This window comes from Bubalus bubalis, chromosome 11 (assembly GCF_019923935.1).
Source record: "Bubalus bubalis isolate 160015118507 breed Murrah chromosome 11, NDDB_SH_1, whole genome shotgun sequence".
Lineage (NCBI taxonomy): Eukaryota > Metazoa > Chordata > Mammalia > Artiodactyla > Bovidae > Bubalus > Bubalus bubalis.
In genome coordinates this window covers 57,896,866-57,910,864 of record NC_059167.1, presented here as the reverse complement: position 1 = coordinate 57,910,864, position 13,999 = coordinate 57,896,866, and the positions used below count along the sequence as shown (strand labels likewise).

Genomic DNA, 13,999 nt, shown 5'->3' with positions numbered 1-13,999 from the left:
TCCACCGGCCAAGCATGATGCTCTGGGCTCTAGTCAGAGCAACTCTGGCGACAAGCATCTAGGGGAGTGTTCAGTTTCCCACTCATTCCTAAAAATCGTCTAACTCCCAGGCAGGTTTAAGTAGTGCAAACTCTTAGCTCCCAGCTGCATAGTTTCACAGCGAGTGTGAAAGCCACTCACTGGTGAGTGTCCAAAGCCACTTTGGTGAATGGGATCCATGGGGGCGGGATGGTTGGCGCGGGGCGACAGGAGAGGCCAGGGCCCAGGATAAAGCTCCTGGGAAAGCCCGCGGCCAGGCCAGGGAAGGGCTGCAGGGCATATAGTCTGGACACTGGACTCAACAGCATGCCATCAGCCAGGGAAGGTGGAGCTGAGGGTACGTATGGAGCAGGACCGGAAGATCAGGGAGCTGAGGGAAGGTGGAAGATGAGGAGGGGCGAGGCAGCTCAGCAGCAGACTCCGGGATAAATAACCAGCAGCCCTCACAGATTTGTGATTGTCTCTTAAAAAGATTTATTTTCTCTTCTTGCCTGAATGTACAAAGGCAAAAAGAGTACAGTTTGTATATATATATATTTATATATATATATAAAAAAACAAGGAACTTGGTAATGTACACTTTACAGAAGGGAAGAATCAGGAAGACTGAAATTAAATCCAACAGAGCAACGCCAATGGAACAAAAGCTATGAACAGCAACACTGCCCCTCCAGCCCGGGCCTCCAGCTCGCCCCAACCTGCTCCCAATGGGGGGCTGAGCACCAAGGCAAGCGGGTGGGCTGGGGCAGGAGGGGCTGGGGACGGGGCCTGGGAGGGGCTCGATCCCAGGAGGGGCCCATGGCAGAGGATCAGCAGAAGGCTTCCTGGGATGCCCTAATAATAAAACAAATAACGAAGGCCCAGAATTAGGGGGCCAGCTAGCTGCCCAGTTGAATCTTGGGGGCATCGGAGTAGACACTTGAGATGGTGATAAGGTGTGTGGGATAACAAGTGGCCCATATACAATGACACTAGCCCTTCTGTAGCCTTTTCCTCCCGCTCCCAAGACCAAGCCCTCCCACCCCCACCTTGGAGCCTGGAGAGAAGAGATTCAAGAAGCATCATTTCATTTCATGGGTGCCCTTTTAAGCCTTCTGCATGTGGTCCGTTGACCTTGAGATATGTGGAGGGGGTGAGGTAAGAGAAGGAAATATACATGTATACATACATGTACAGGCAAGGAAAGGGGATGAAGGGAACTGGCACAACTTAAATGAGAAGGAAGCAGATTTGAGTCCTAAAGAGCAGGTCTCCAAGCCTTGGATGTCCTACTTGGGCACGAGGCTGCCTCCCTCCAGCTTCTCTGTGGGGCTCGGATGAGCCGTGCCTGTCAAGAGAACTGGGCCAGGGATAGCTCAGACAGAACCTTGGTCTGGTGACCTCGGCCCTTAGCAGCAAACTCGTCCAGCCTTTGCTGGGGTGAAGTGGGGTGGGGATCCTTCAGAGTCTCATCCCTATGACTGGGTTGCCAGTGCCATGGGTTCCCCACCTGTGGTCCTCCTCCCCAGGGGGAGAGGCTAGAGGTGGACAGCAAGCCCTTCACTCAGTGCTCCTCAAGGCTCTGTTTCACCCGTCACTGCTGCTGCTTCATGTTACTTCAGGGGGGGACGACGGGCCTGGCAAGGGTCAGGGACCAGGAGGATCAGGAAAAGGGCAGTGCTGTTCTGCCATCGATGCTCTCACCTGCTCTTCTGGGCAGCTCAGCTCCTGCTTTTCAGGATGTAAGGATCAAAAAGCCAAATGTTTTTTAAGGGGGAGAAAAAGAGAAAAAAAGCTATTCCCTTCTGCAGAACCCAAGGCTGCCCTGCTAATACAGAAGTTCCTCTTCTCTGTTACAGAACAAAGTGGAAAGGGCAGGAATCCCGGGCTATGCCTGCCCAACGGAAAAGAAAATTATTCCAAACGGTTTCTTCACAATATGTACAGAGCACGCTGTAAGACAGCGCCACAGATACAAAACACACAACAATATTTAAAAACAAACAGGAACAGAGATGGGCCCATGACTCCACCCAACAGGAGCTGGGAGGGCATGAGCAGGCTGAAATTCAGAGCCATCTTTTGGGTGGGGACAACTCAGGCGAGGTGGGGTGAAGGTGTCCACACCGATGACTTCCATGGGTAAAAGGGAAGTCACTGCTCAGAGCACGGCCCGAAAGGACAGCGGGGGGCGGGGGGGGGTGCAGAAGGACTGAGGGGGACAGGGAGGCTGCTCAAGGGCCTACTAAGAGGTCTAAGTCAGCAGGGCTTGGGAGAGGGCTTAGAACTCAACTTGAACAAAAACAAGGACATGGGAACCTAGAGGAAAGGTCTATAGATCAGAGGGGCCCCTCTTGGGCAAAAGACCCTAAGCCTCTCTAGAATAGGGCTCCGGGGATCTTGGAAAGCAGCCTCTGCTGGGCGTTGTGCTTACTGTCTTCCATATCCATGCCCCACACTGTCAGAGCCAAGTCCCTGCTCTTAAATGGTCATTTTTGGCACTCTGGTCACAAAGACTCGTCTCTAACCTAGGTTGGTGTCTGTAAGTCTTCATCTCTCAATCCAGAGGGTCAAGGAAAGACAGGAGAGGAGGACAAAGGGATGATATCTCAAAAACAAAGTAAGAGCTAAAGCTCCCCACACCTTGGGGAAGAAGCGACTGTAGTAAAGCTACCAGATCATTGTCACTTTCCCAGGACAAACAGCATAAAGCCTGGACTGGACTGCATTTCTAAGGAGAGCAGAGAACTGCCTCTGCCTCAGAGCACAGCTCCACTGACTATACCCAGTGGCTCTGACGAGTAATGGCTTGCATGTGTTGTCCTAGGGTCTACAGGACAGACGGACGCCCTCCAAGGTGCAGTGTTCCCTAAAACAAAAACGTGTGTTACAAAGAAACACGGCTCATATTGGCACGCGTGGGGCTACAGGCTGAGCTATAGGAAGTCATGTGGTTGTGTACAGAGAAACTGGGCTGGACAGAATCAGACCCCTTGATGAGGCCGACACTTGGATGGCTGCTTGGACAGGACATCTCTTAGAGGGCTAGGCGGTCCCAGGGCCTGCCTCCCAGCAGACTCCAAAGCTCCCCATGCTGGGGGAATACGATTTTACCTGCCTGAGTCTTAAAAGCCAAGCAGTGGAAAAGAAGAAGAGAGATGAGATGCCCCTGGGAAAGGCACCAAGGGGTCGGGAGGGAGATGAGGAAAGGGCAAGGGGGAGGCTAAGCAGCAGCAGGACTTGGTGGGATGCAGCGTCTTGTTCACAGACTCCGTTCATGCTCCAGCTCTCGCCTGGAATCCCCGGGGAGGCCGGTGCTGGCCTTGGGACCCCGGTCCTCTGCCTGACAGGCAGCCCAAGGCCACGGTGGGCAGATGCCTTGGTCTCCCTTTCCAGGCTGGGCTCTGAGCGTTTACATGTGCTCATGTGAGAGGGGAAAAGTCTTCACGTTTGAAGACCTTGTTTTCACAACTGCAGAGAAAACAGCCCCTAATTTCTTTCCTGAGATTCTAATTCCTCCACGTGCTGCCAGTTCCCAGGGCCCAAACCACTGGGGAGATGCAGGGTCTGGTGATGGTGGTAATGATGGTGAGGGGTATGGCTGCTGTGCTGTCTTCAGACCTTGCCCAGTGCTGGGGGGCCCTCCCTGGGGGTTGGTGCTGCTCCGGTGGCTGACTGGGGCTTGGGGAACGGAGCAGTGGCTTCTCTGGGCTGAGGCCATGTTCCCCTGGTCGCTCCCCGTGCCTTCATCTCCACAGAGGCCACGACAGTCACGGCCGTGGCCAAGAGAATAAATATTTTTGCTAAGTACCAGCTTTCCAGCTCCTGAGGAAGAGGGAGGGTCGGGGAGTCCGGGGGTCTGCCTTCAGTCATGGTGGGAACGGCAAACAGGATGATCAACACCATTTAACTGATGTCTAAACGGCACCTCCAGCACCTCCTTGGGTAAGCCAGTCCGGGCCGTGAGGCTGACTTGATCCGGGCACTTGGTGTTCTGCAAGGGAAACATGGACAGAAAACCGGGTGCTCAACCGGCTGGTAAGAGCACCACAAGGTGGCGCTCCAAGAAAATGAGCTGCAGGGGAGGCCGGTCCTGGTCCCTAGGGGAGGCGCAGGGCCACAGCCCCTCTCGGAGGCTCCCGGGAAACTTAAACAAGAGGCTTGGCCTGGGCTGCTCCATTTCCAGACCGCAGCCCAGAGATGGCCTTCACTGAGGCTCCACAGGGATTCTGTGATCCAGGTATCAACTATATCCCTGCTGTCTCTGTGTTGTCTCTCTGAGTTAAAAAGTTACTCACCATTCTCACCTCCGGGGGGGTGGGTAGAGTGAAGGAGTCGAGCCTTGCTGGCTGGCAACAATGGCTGTAGAAGAAAGCCCTGAGTGAGGAGGAGGACAGGTTAGTGCAGCACTTGCTCTCTCTGCCAGCTGGGAGGAGTTTCTTCAATGCCTAGCTCCACTGAGTTTTGGGGTGCTGACAGAAGAAAATCTGATACTTGGCCAGATATAGCAGCTGGGGATAGACAGTCAGGCTCTATTTTTCAGTTGCTTGTTACTCTTTGGCTGTGGGAACACCTGCTCCTTATTCTTCTGAATATCAAAGTCAATTTTCTGGAGGAGTTTGAGAATCCCTGAGCTCCAAGGGAGGAAGTAAATGTTATGATTATACTGATTGTCTGCAGGAGGCTAGGATTCTGGACAGATTGGAGGCTCAAGGGTAAGAAAAGGAGGAGGGGCTTCTTGCCAGGGCCCCTGCTATGGCAGTGCTCCTGGATGGCAGTGGGGAGACGAGGCTTACCTGCTGCATAGGGTAAGTTGTACTGTGCTGGGAGCAGTGAGTACCCCAGGTGGTGGTGGTGGTGGTGCGTGGACATCAGGCGCTGAGAAGGGGAGGTGCGGGGCCGGTCAGCACTCCTTTCACCCCCGCCTGCTCCCCCGACGCTGCTACAGCTGCCACCACCCCCAACCACCCCACAGCCTCCCCGATCTCTCTCCTGAGAAGTTTTATCACTTATCTGGAAAGGAAAGCAGACACAAAAGCTCTACTGTGAGGCACACACACGAAAGCAAGATGCCCCGAGCCCACACTTTGACTCCTTAGAGATGCAGGACACCCAAGAATCAAGGAGGTGCCCGGGGGAGCTCAGGTCAGGTCGGCCACACCACACTGTTGTTGAGACTCGAGCCAGCCCACCTTCTCCCAGACCCTGGCTCTACCCTTCCTGGTCTCTGACAATGGCCAGTGTCTCTGCGCGTCCCTTACCGTGGGAGACTTGCTCTTGTAGTGACTGGCATGCTGCTGCAAGATGTCCAGGGCTTTGGACTCTGAGCTGGATTTACAGCTGACGCTGGGGCTGGCTCGGGCCTTGTCAGCATCTTCACCCCCCGAGACCTTGCTGCCATATGGGGAGAAAGAATAGCTGGAAGGCAGGTAGGAACCTGGGAGAGAGAAATAAAGCAGTCAGAGAGATGGGAGAGGCAGGAGAGACTCCGCTTGAGCGAGCCTGGCAAGGCTCAGGCTGAGGGACGCTCCACCACAGTGTCTTCAGGCTGAGAGTGTGTCCTTCCTTTACTTAGCTCTGGAGGCAGACAGCTAAGGGATATTGGGAACATGGCCCTCAGTTTCTGGGGAATCAACTTCCTTAGAGCTCAAGTCTCAGATTCATCTCCAAGAGGTGCTACAGTCATAGGATTAGAAAGGTTACTGGATTTGAAGTCATGTCCTCGGGCTCAAATCTAACCTCTGAGACTTACCAGTTGGGTACCTCTGAACAAATGAACAAGTTCATTAGCTCAAATTAACCTTTTGAGGTTCAACTTCTTGACCATCAACATGAAGATACTAATACTGATTTCATAGGGTGACAGGATTAAGTGAGATAACGTACATGAATCACACAGTCCAATGCCTGGCCTACAGCAAGTGCTCATCAAATGGAACTACTGTTTTTATACAGAAGGACTGGGGTAACAGGAGAAAGGCATACTGCAGGAAGAGACAATTTCCTATTTCTGTTTGAAAAGCTCACATGTCCTATTTAGAATCTGCCTTAAAACGTCACTATCAAGACTGTTTGAGCTGCTTTTCTACAGTGAGGTGGGAGCTCCAAAAAGTGAAAGAAGGGCTCTTCAGGCAACAGAGATAAGTGAGTAAAGGAAGCATTTTCTTCTGACTAGTTCAAAAACACTTAAACTCCTACTCTGTGCTGCCCTCCCCTCCTCTATACTTCATGGCAGTATAAGAGCTTATTTTTCCCAAACTGAACCTTTCCCTCACTGGACCTCCCCTCCCTGACTGCCTGCTAACTTTATGCTAAACATGATCTTGCAAATGAATACATGCATTCTCCTGATGTGAATTTTACTTTGTTCCATGTGTCTCTCCTGCTGCAATTAAGTTGTGAGCTCCTTGAGGGGACTGGAGTAGTCTTCTCTATTTCTTTTATATTCCCCCCAGTGTCTAGCACACGGCAAAATATAGAGTATGTGGTTTTCTTTTGGCCATACCCCAAGGCATCTTAGTTCCCTGACCAAGCTGGAACCCATGCCCCCTTGCAGTGGAAGCAGAGTCTTAACAGCTGGACCGCCAGTGGTTAAGTCCTTAAAGTATGTGTTTGGAAAATCCCAGCTGAGGGAAGATGCCTCTGGTAGATAGGGTTTCGCCTTCAGTTATCTACGAAAACTGACTGCAGAGTCAACCCTCCACCTGGTGCAAGGGAGGAAGGCATGGTCCCACAGACTGTAAGCAGGGGTCACTCAAGGAGCTCAGGGTTGGAGTGACCACAATTCCACATTCACATCAGAGTTACCATCTACCTGAGCCTCAGTAGCCTTAGCAAGAAAGCTGAGCAAGAAAACTGGATTTGAAATCTGCTTCGTTTCCCTTCCCAGTGACCGGAGCAGCAGCTGGGCTGCGTACTGTACCTGGGTAGTTCTGCATCATCACGGCGGGCATGCCACGGTAGCTGGGGTGGCTGGGGTCATAGGACTGGCTGTAGGAGTAGCCGTGCATGTAGGGGATGTAGGGCTGGTGCTGCGTGAGAGGGGAGGACACAGGCACGTGGACACTGGGTCGGGGCTCCTTGCCCCCAAGGCGGGGTTCCTCTGATGTGGGCAGCTTGCAGTCACTGCTTGTGCTTTCCTTCCCATCCTCCTTGGGAACAGAGTCCTTACTCCGACTCCTTTCCTCCTTCAGTTTGCGGTCCCGCTCCTCTTTCCACCGCTCATCCTCTGGCTTGATGTCCGAGTACTTGGCAGGATAGACATATGTCCACATCCGGGGCTCTGCTTCCTGCAACAATCACAGAATGATGTGAGTGTTGTACAGATAAGACAGAGAGAGATTTCAAGCCCAAGGTCCCAATAGAAACACCAGTGCAGAGCAGACAATACCAGACTCCTGGGGCACTGCGGGATCTTGGCCTCTACTGATCTTCGTTCAAAATCAAGTATGGTCCCCCCTGCTTAAATGCCTGTCCCCTCCCCCCAACAAAAGACTATAAAAGTGGGGAAAGATAGGGAAAATCCACTGGGGGGGTCTTCTCTATGAGAAAACAAGCATTTGAGGGGAGTGACTGGAAGAAGCTGTTACTGCTCCAAGGATACTGAGGTGGTTTCCCTTCTTCAGAGCAAGTCTGGGGGCAGGGAGCTGTAGGAGCCGCTCCGCTCAGGGAGGGCGGGCTAACTGCAGCACCAAAGGGGGCCTTCCTAAGCCTCATGAACAGAGAAACAAGTAAGACCAAGCTCTTAGTTCTAACTCTGCCTATAAAATCTTATCGAGAGTAATTCAGTCTGAGTGGTGTGCTTCCGCCTACTTTAAAAACTGGAGAGACCACCCTTCCTCATTCCGTGGGAACCACACAGCGGACGAGACATGATTAGGCTTCACTAGATACCTGGTTCCGGTTCTGGCTCTGCTGGTGAAGTCTTGAGTACCTCCAGACAAATCAAGCTAACTTACCTGGGCCTCGCTTGTTAAATGGGAAAAACCTCTTTCACTGGTGTAAAAAGTGCTTTTAAAAAAACATTAAAATGATTTACAAAGGTAAAGAATCCCTAACATTATAGACTTCTTCTCCTGCTATCTGTACTATGTTGATTCCCTACACAAGGACGGCCCTGATTTATGAGGAAGAGAGAAAGACTATCCAACAGTATTTCCATTTCCTTCCAAAACAGTTACCTGTCGGTACCAGAGTATTGGATCCACCTCTGCCTGTCGGCCACAGTCGGCACCTGTCTTGGCCTCAGAAGCCTCCTTGCCTAGGTGGCTGGCCTCACTCAGCTTTACTTTAAGTCCTTCTGGGGCCTGGCTGGGGAGTTTGGAGGAGTCATCTAACTTGGGAATAATGACTGACTTGGCAGGATCCGCCCCTGGCTCCTTCGCCTTGCTGGGTCCTGACTTCACCAAGTCCGTGAGGCTGGGGGCCTTAGTGAGAGTTGGTGGAATTGACGGCTTTTGCTTCCAGTCTTCCTTGAGGGCTGCCTCCCGCTCCTTCAGGCCCATCTCGGCCTTCTTGTCCAGTCCTCGCTGCTGCTGCTCCAAGCTCTGCCGTTTCTGCTGCTCTTCGTACTGCTGTCGGTAAGCGGAGTTGGTGCTCAGGAGGTGGGTGTGGTAGCTCTGGTCGCTGTAGCCGTAGGGCGGCACATAGGCATACTGGTTGTAGTACAGGGACTGCATGTACATGTTGGGACGCTGCTGGATGACGGAGGGCTGCTGGCTGGAACTGCTCAGCTCAGGCTTCTTTTCCTCACAGACATCATTCTTCACTTTTCCCTCTATGGTCTCAGGTTCCTCATCCTTTTTTGTCTTCAGAGCCTGGCTCTCCACTCCTGCCTGGCTGCTGGGGTTCAGAGCCCCTGGGCTGGACTGTGCGTAGCTTGGAGAGTAGTAACTTTCAAAGCCTTGGTAATATGGTGAGTCTTTGCTTTGTGGCTGAGGGGGGAAAAGAGTTTTCTTGGCCCCTTCCTTGACCAGCTGTTCAGGGTCCTTGGATTTGACGCTGTCCACTTTGCCCTCTCCATCCTCCCCAGCATCAGAAATGTCAGAGTATGCAGGGCTGTTGGTTTTGACTGAGCTGGCTTCAGCTCCATTCTGGGTCACTACGTGTAACGGGGTCATGGGCTGGGTAGGGGTAGTGCTATCTAGGCGGCTACTGCCTCCAATTGAAGGGCTGGGAGCATTGTCTGTGAAGCTGTAGATCTTGTCAGCTTCTGCCTTGATGCTGGCCAGTCGGCTCTGGTGGGGGTCTGAGGAGCCATTCAGGAGGCCCTCCATTTTCATCCCATCTCCGGATGATTCCCTGAATGGGCTTTTGCCTTCTTCTGCTCGACATACCTTCCCAGGGGTCAGAGGACTTTCAAGTTCCTTTGAAGATTCCTTCTTTTTTTTCTCTTTCTTTTTCTTGTCCTTGGCTGGAGTCAAGGCAGGGTTGACTGTGAAAGGTTCTCCCATCACAGTGGGCTTGGGCTGAATGGGCTTCAGTTGGGGGCTGTTGGGCATGGCCTGGACCACAGTGGTGGTCAAGCCTGAGGAGGAGCCTGGGCTTGCTGCCGTGAAGGTGGCTGTCTGGAAGGTATAAATTTGCTGTGGGGGAATGGCAGGGGCGATGGGCCGGGCTGACTTTAAACTTTTGGAAGGAATCTTTTCAGGTTTCAAACTAGAGGGCTTTTTACATTTTTCCTTTTCCATACACTTCCTTTCCAAAGAATCAAAAGCATCATTGCTTGTTTCATCCATTACTGAGGGTCCATCATCAGAGCCATCATTGGATAAGGCCCCGAGATCTGTGTCCCCTTCCCCACTCAACTTTTTCTTACAGAGGCCTTTTGTGCTGAATTTGCTTGAAGGAGAAGGGCTATGGGGCTCCACGAGCCGAACTTTGGGGGTAGCTGACCGGGCAGGGGATAGGGAACCCTTCTGTGAGACAGATGCGCCATTGCAGCTCCCGAGATCTGCATGGAGGGTGGGCTCCTCTCCGTACTCACTGTCTCCGTCTGCTTCTGGCTTGCTGTCGTCATCTGTATGGGCATGAGCTTGGTGGTACTTAAGTCCATTGATGTGCTTGTACTTTTTGTTGCAGTTAGGGTGGGGACAATCAATCAGGACTGGGGAAGGACAATTTCTGTCTAGAACAGTGGGTTCCACCTTGGTCCCAGGGAGGGGGCCAGTGGCTGAGCCCATGGAATTCGTACGGACACGTTTGCTCCCTTTGGAGTCCTCTGAGCTAGAATTCAGCTCCATGTCTGAAAGGGGTTTGTTTTTCCGCTTATTAGCAGAGGAAGGGCTGGCCTTGACATCCTCGGAGGTGCTACTGGCAGGTGGACGATGTTCTGAAGAATTCTGGCTGCCCCGACGGCCTTTGCTATTGGCGCCTGCTCGGGTTTTGCTGCTGCTGCTGGTCCCTTTGCTGTCAGAGGCTGTGGCTGTCTCATTGACAGGCGTGTTACTGTTGGGACGCATGCGTTTGCCTCTACCCCGACCATTGCGCATTTCCAAGTCACTGGTGGGAGAGTCACAGAACCTTGGCAAATGACAAACACAACAAGATATTATTAAGAAAAGAAGCTACCTTCAAACCAGGTTAGCTGCAGCCTCCAGAAGAACTGTCCAAATGGTAACTATCATTTTCGATGAATATCATTTGTTAAAGAAACTTCTGAAAACATGCTAACTGCATTACTGGTGAGCTCCTAGGATGTTACCTCATGTAGCTATACATTATTCCCTGAGATTGGGTTCCCCCAACCCTGATGAACTGGAAATTAATAATAGGAACTAGCTGAAATTCACAGAAATATCAGTCTTATGGCCAACTGCAACTTGAAAGATCTCTGTGAAATCCAGATTGTCTAAAGGAGCTTATGAAACTGAAAATGTTCTTGAGTTTTAACTTCTGAGAGATAGCTACTATCAAAAAACATCATCAATGAATGCTTGTTCCCCCACAGTCAGATTCTGACCTTTGTCTCGAGATGACTTTAGGTAGAAGCCAGAATTCAGTCATTCTAGATAAAGGCTTAAACAGGATCTCCTCACCGTTCCTACCCAAACCAACACCTAACTGATTTATTCTTCTTGAATGCCAGATGAATACGATGCCTTCCTTTGTTTTTATACCATACTGTCCTTTAAAAGCTGAGTGTCCTTTAAAAGCTATCCAACTCTAACAAGATAAAGGTATGAGAGATTACTGATAAGGGTGGTTCAGACAGAGGCTGTAGCGTGCTTACCTTGGGGGTGCCCAATCGTGCCGTGTGCAGTCAAGAAGTGTACCTACGTAAGTCTTGTTTCTCCACGTTACATTCACCACTAACATCCCTGAAAGACAAGAAGACTCAGATACACACAGAAGGAACGCTGCTGGCCACTGAGAAGAGTGTTTTCCGTCTGAGTAGCTTTCTAGCTCTTGTAGGAGGGTTTAGGGGGTGCTGTATGTCCCAACGGGCCAAACAGCATTAGGCTGGGATAGTTCCACGGGAACTGCCTACAACACTACCAGGGGCCCTTAGGATGGGAACATTTGCAAAGATTCCAAGGTCCAGTTAAGGTACATTTTCCTAACTTTTAAAAAACTATGCATTTCAAATACACTAAAAAATACAAAGGTTAACTTAAAAAGCTCATGTGCCCATGTACCAGTTCATTGGATTTATAAGATTTTATGCTATACTTGCAACAAATTTCTTTTTTAAAGAACAAAATATCATAGCTGAAAAGCATTGTTGACTATATTTTCAAACCTGCCAATGATGGGATCATGCTGGTTGTATAACTTACCTCTCTCACTTAACATTACAAATTTGAGATATATCAGTGTTGACATGAAGAGCTTAACCCATTTGTTTTAACGGTGCTCAAGTATGTCACTGCATGACTTGACCACAATTTATACATCCTATTGATGGAAATTTAGATGTTTCTTGCACATTTTCACTCTAAATGACATCATAATGAACATTCCTGACATGTTCATTTTATTTTAAAATGGTTTTGAATAAATAATACAGTCACATTCCAAAATTTAAAAGGTAGCCAAAAAAAAAAAAAAAAGAGCAAACAAACCCAAGATAAAATGAAGTGTTCTTCCTGTCACTATTCTTCAGCTTTTCAGGTCCCCTACTCAGAAACATCCATGGATATCCATGTATTCCTCTAGAGGTAGTTTATATATTTATAAGCAAATATGTTTATATATTCTTCCTCAAATGGTAGCAGTGTACACCAATATTATACACATTTCCCATGTAACCATATATTTTGGATCATTCTATATGATCACACATAGAACTACTTCATTCTTTTCAATGGCTGCATATGCATGATTTCAAACTGTACCATCATTGATTTGACCACTTCCCTGTTGATGAACATTTGGGTTGCTTCACTCTTCTGCAACTACAAATAACGCTGAATAACTAATCTTGAACACATGCTTTTATGTTACATATTATAGAATATGTCTGTAAGGTAAATTCCCATAAGTAAAACTGCTACTTACAGAGTATTTGTATTTGGATTTTTCATAAATACTTCCAATTTTTCCTCAAAGAGGATGTACTAATTTATAAACCCATTGGTGCATGAGAACACTTGTTATTCTTTCCCTTTGGCAATACAGTGTTCTCAGACTTTTTTGGTTTCGCCAGTCTGATAGGAGACAAATAGTGTTTTATGTACTTTTAATGTCATGTTTTTTATTATCAGTTTGTATATCATTTCATTACAAGATACCTGCATGAAACATCTGTATTTCCTTTTTAGTGGAGTGTCTGTTCATATCCTTTGCTCATTTTTCTACTGAATTATAGTCTTTTCTTATTTGTGACTGTGTGGAAAATACTTAAAGAGATGGGAATACCAGACCACTTTACCTGCCTCCTGAGAAACCTGTATGCAGGTCAAGAAGCAACAGTTAGAACTTGGCATGGAACAATGGACTGGTTCAAAATTGGGAAAGGTGTATGTCAAGGCTGTATACTAGCACCCTGCTTATTTAATTTATATGCAGAGTACATCATGCAAAATGCCAGGCTTGATGAAGCACAAGCTGGAATCAAGATTGCCAAGAGAAATATCAATAACCTCAGATATGCAGATGACACCACCCTTATGGCAGAAAGCGAAGAAGAACTAAAGAAACTCTTGATGAAAGTGAAAGAGGAGAGTGAAAAAGTTGGCTTAAAACTCAGTATTCAAAAAACCAAGATCATGGCATCCGGTCCCATCACTTCATGGCAAATAGATGGGGAAACAATGGAAACAGTGAGAGACTTTCTTGGGTTCCAAAATCACTGCAGATGGTAGCCGCAGCCATGCAATTAAAAGATGCTTGCTCCTTGGAGGAAAAGCTATGACAAACTTAGACAGTGTATTAAAAAGCAGAGACATTACTTTACCCACAAAGGTCTGTCTAGTCAAAGCGATGGTTTTTCCAGTAGTCATGTATGGATGTGAGAGCTGGACCATAAAGAAAGCTGAGTGCCAAAGAATTAATGCTTTTGAACTGTGGTGTTGGAGAAGACTCTTGAGAGTCCCTTGGACTGCAAGGAGAACCAACCAGTCAGTCCTAAAGGAAATCAGTCCTGAATATTCATTGGAAGGACTGATGATGAAGCTCTAATACTTTGGCCACCTGATGGGGAGAACTGATTCATTGGAAAAGACCCTGATGCCGGGAAAGATTGAAGGCAGGACGAGAAGGGGATGACCGAGGATAAGATGGCTGGATGGCATCACTGACTCAATGGACCTGAGTCTGAGCAAGCTCCGAGAGTTGGCAATGGACAGGGAAGCCTGGCGTGCTGCAGTCCATGGGGTCGCAAAAACAAATATTGGTTATTTGTTAATGGTGGTTATTGCTATGCAGAAATTCTTTACTTTTAGGTTGTTCGATTTATCAGTCTTTTATGGCTTCAGAATTTTTGTCATATTTCCAAAGGCTTTCCCCAGTCCATCACTTCATTAACAGTTTTTTTTTTTTT

The 13,999-nt window shown here is 49.0% G+C and overlaps 1 protein-coding gene across 5 annotated transcripts in view; it reads right to left on the bottom strand.

Moving 5' to 3' along the window:
* Positions 1-489: 489 nt before the first annotated feature.
* ZNF609 (zinc finger protein 609) overlaps positions 490-13,999 on the bottom strand; it is a 201,668-nt gene continuing 188,158 nt past the window's right edge. For 2 of the 5 annotated variants that reach the window (XM_025296497.2, XM_025296501.2), the window contains 7 exons: positions 11,249-11,336; positions 8,199-10,539; positions 6,941-7,307; positions 5,280-5,455; positions 4,815-5,031; positions 4,317-4,395; positions 490-4,012 (listed from right to left, as the gene is read on the bottom strand). In XM_025296497.2, coding sequence (XP_025152282.1) covers positions 4,322-4,395; positions 4,815-5,031; positions 5,280-5,455; positions 6,941-7,307; positions 8,199-10,539; positions 11,249-11,336 — 3,263 coding nt within the window. In that variant the 3' untranslated portion in view covers positions 490-4,012; positions 4,317-4,321. The remainder of the gene's footprint in view (positions 4,013-4,316; positions 4,396-4,814; positions 5,032-5,279; positions 5,456-6,940; positions 7,308-8,198; positions 10,540-11,248; positions 11,337-13,999) is intronic. The other 3 variants (XM_025296498.2, XM_025296499.2, XM_025296500.2) reach the window with 3 other exon arrangements.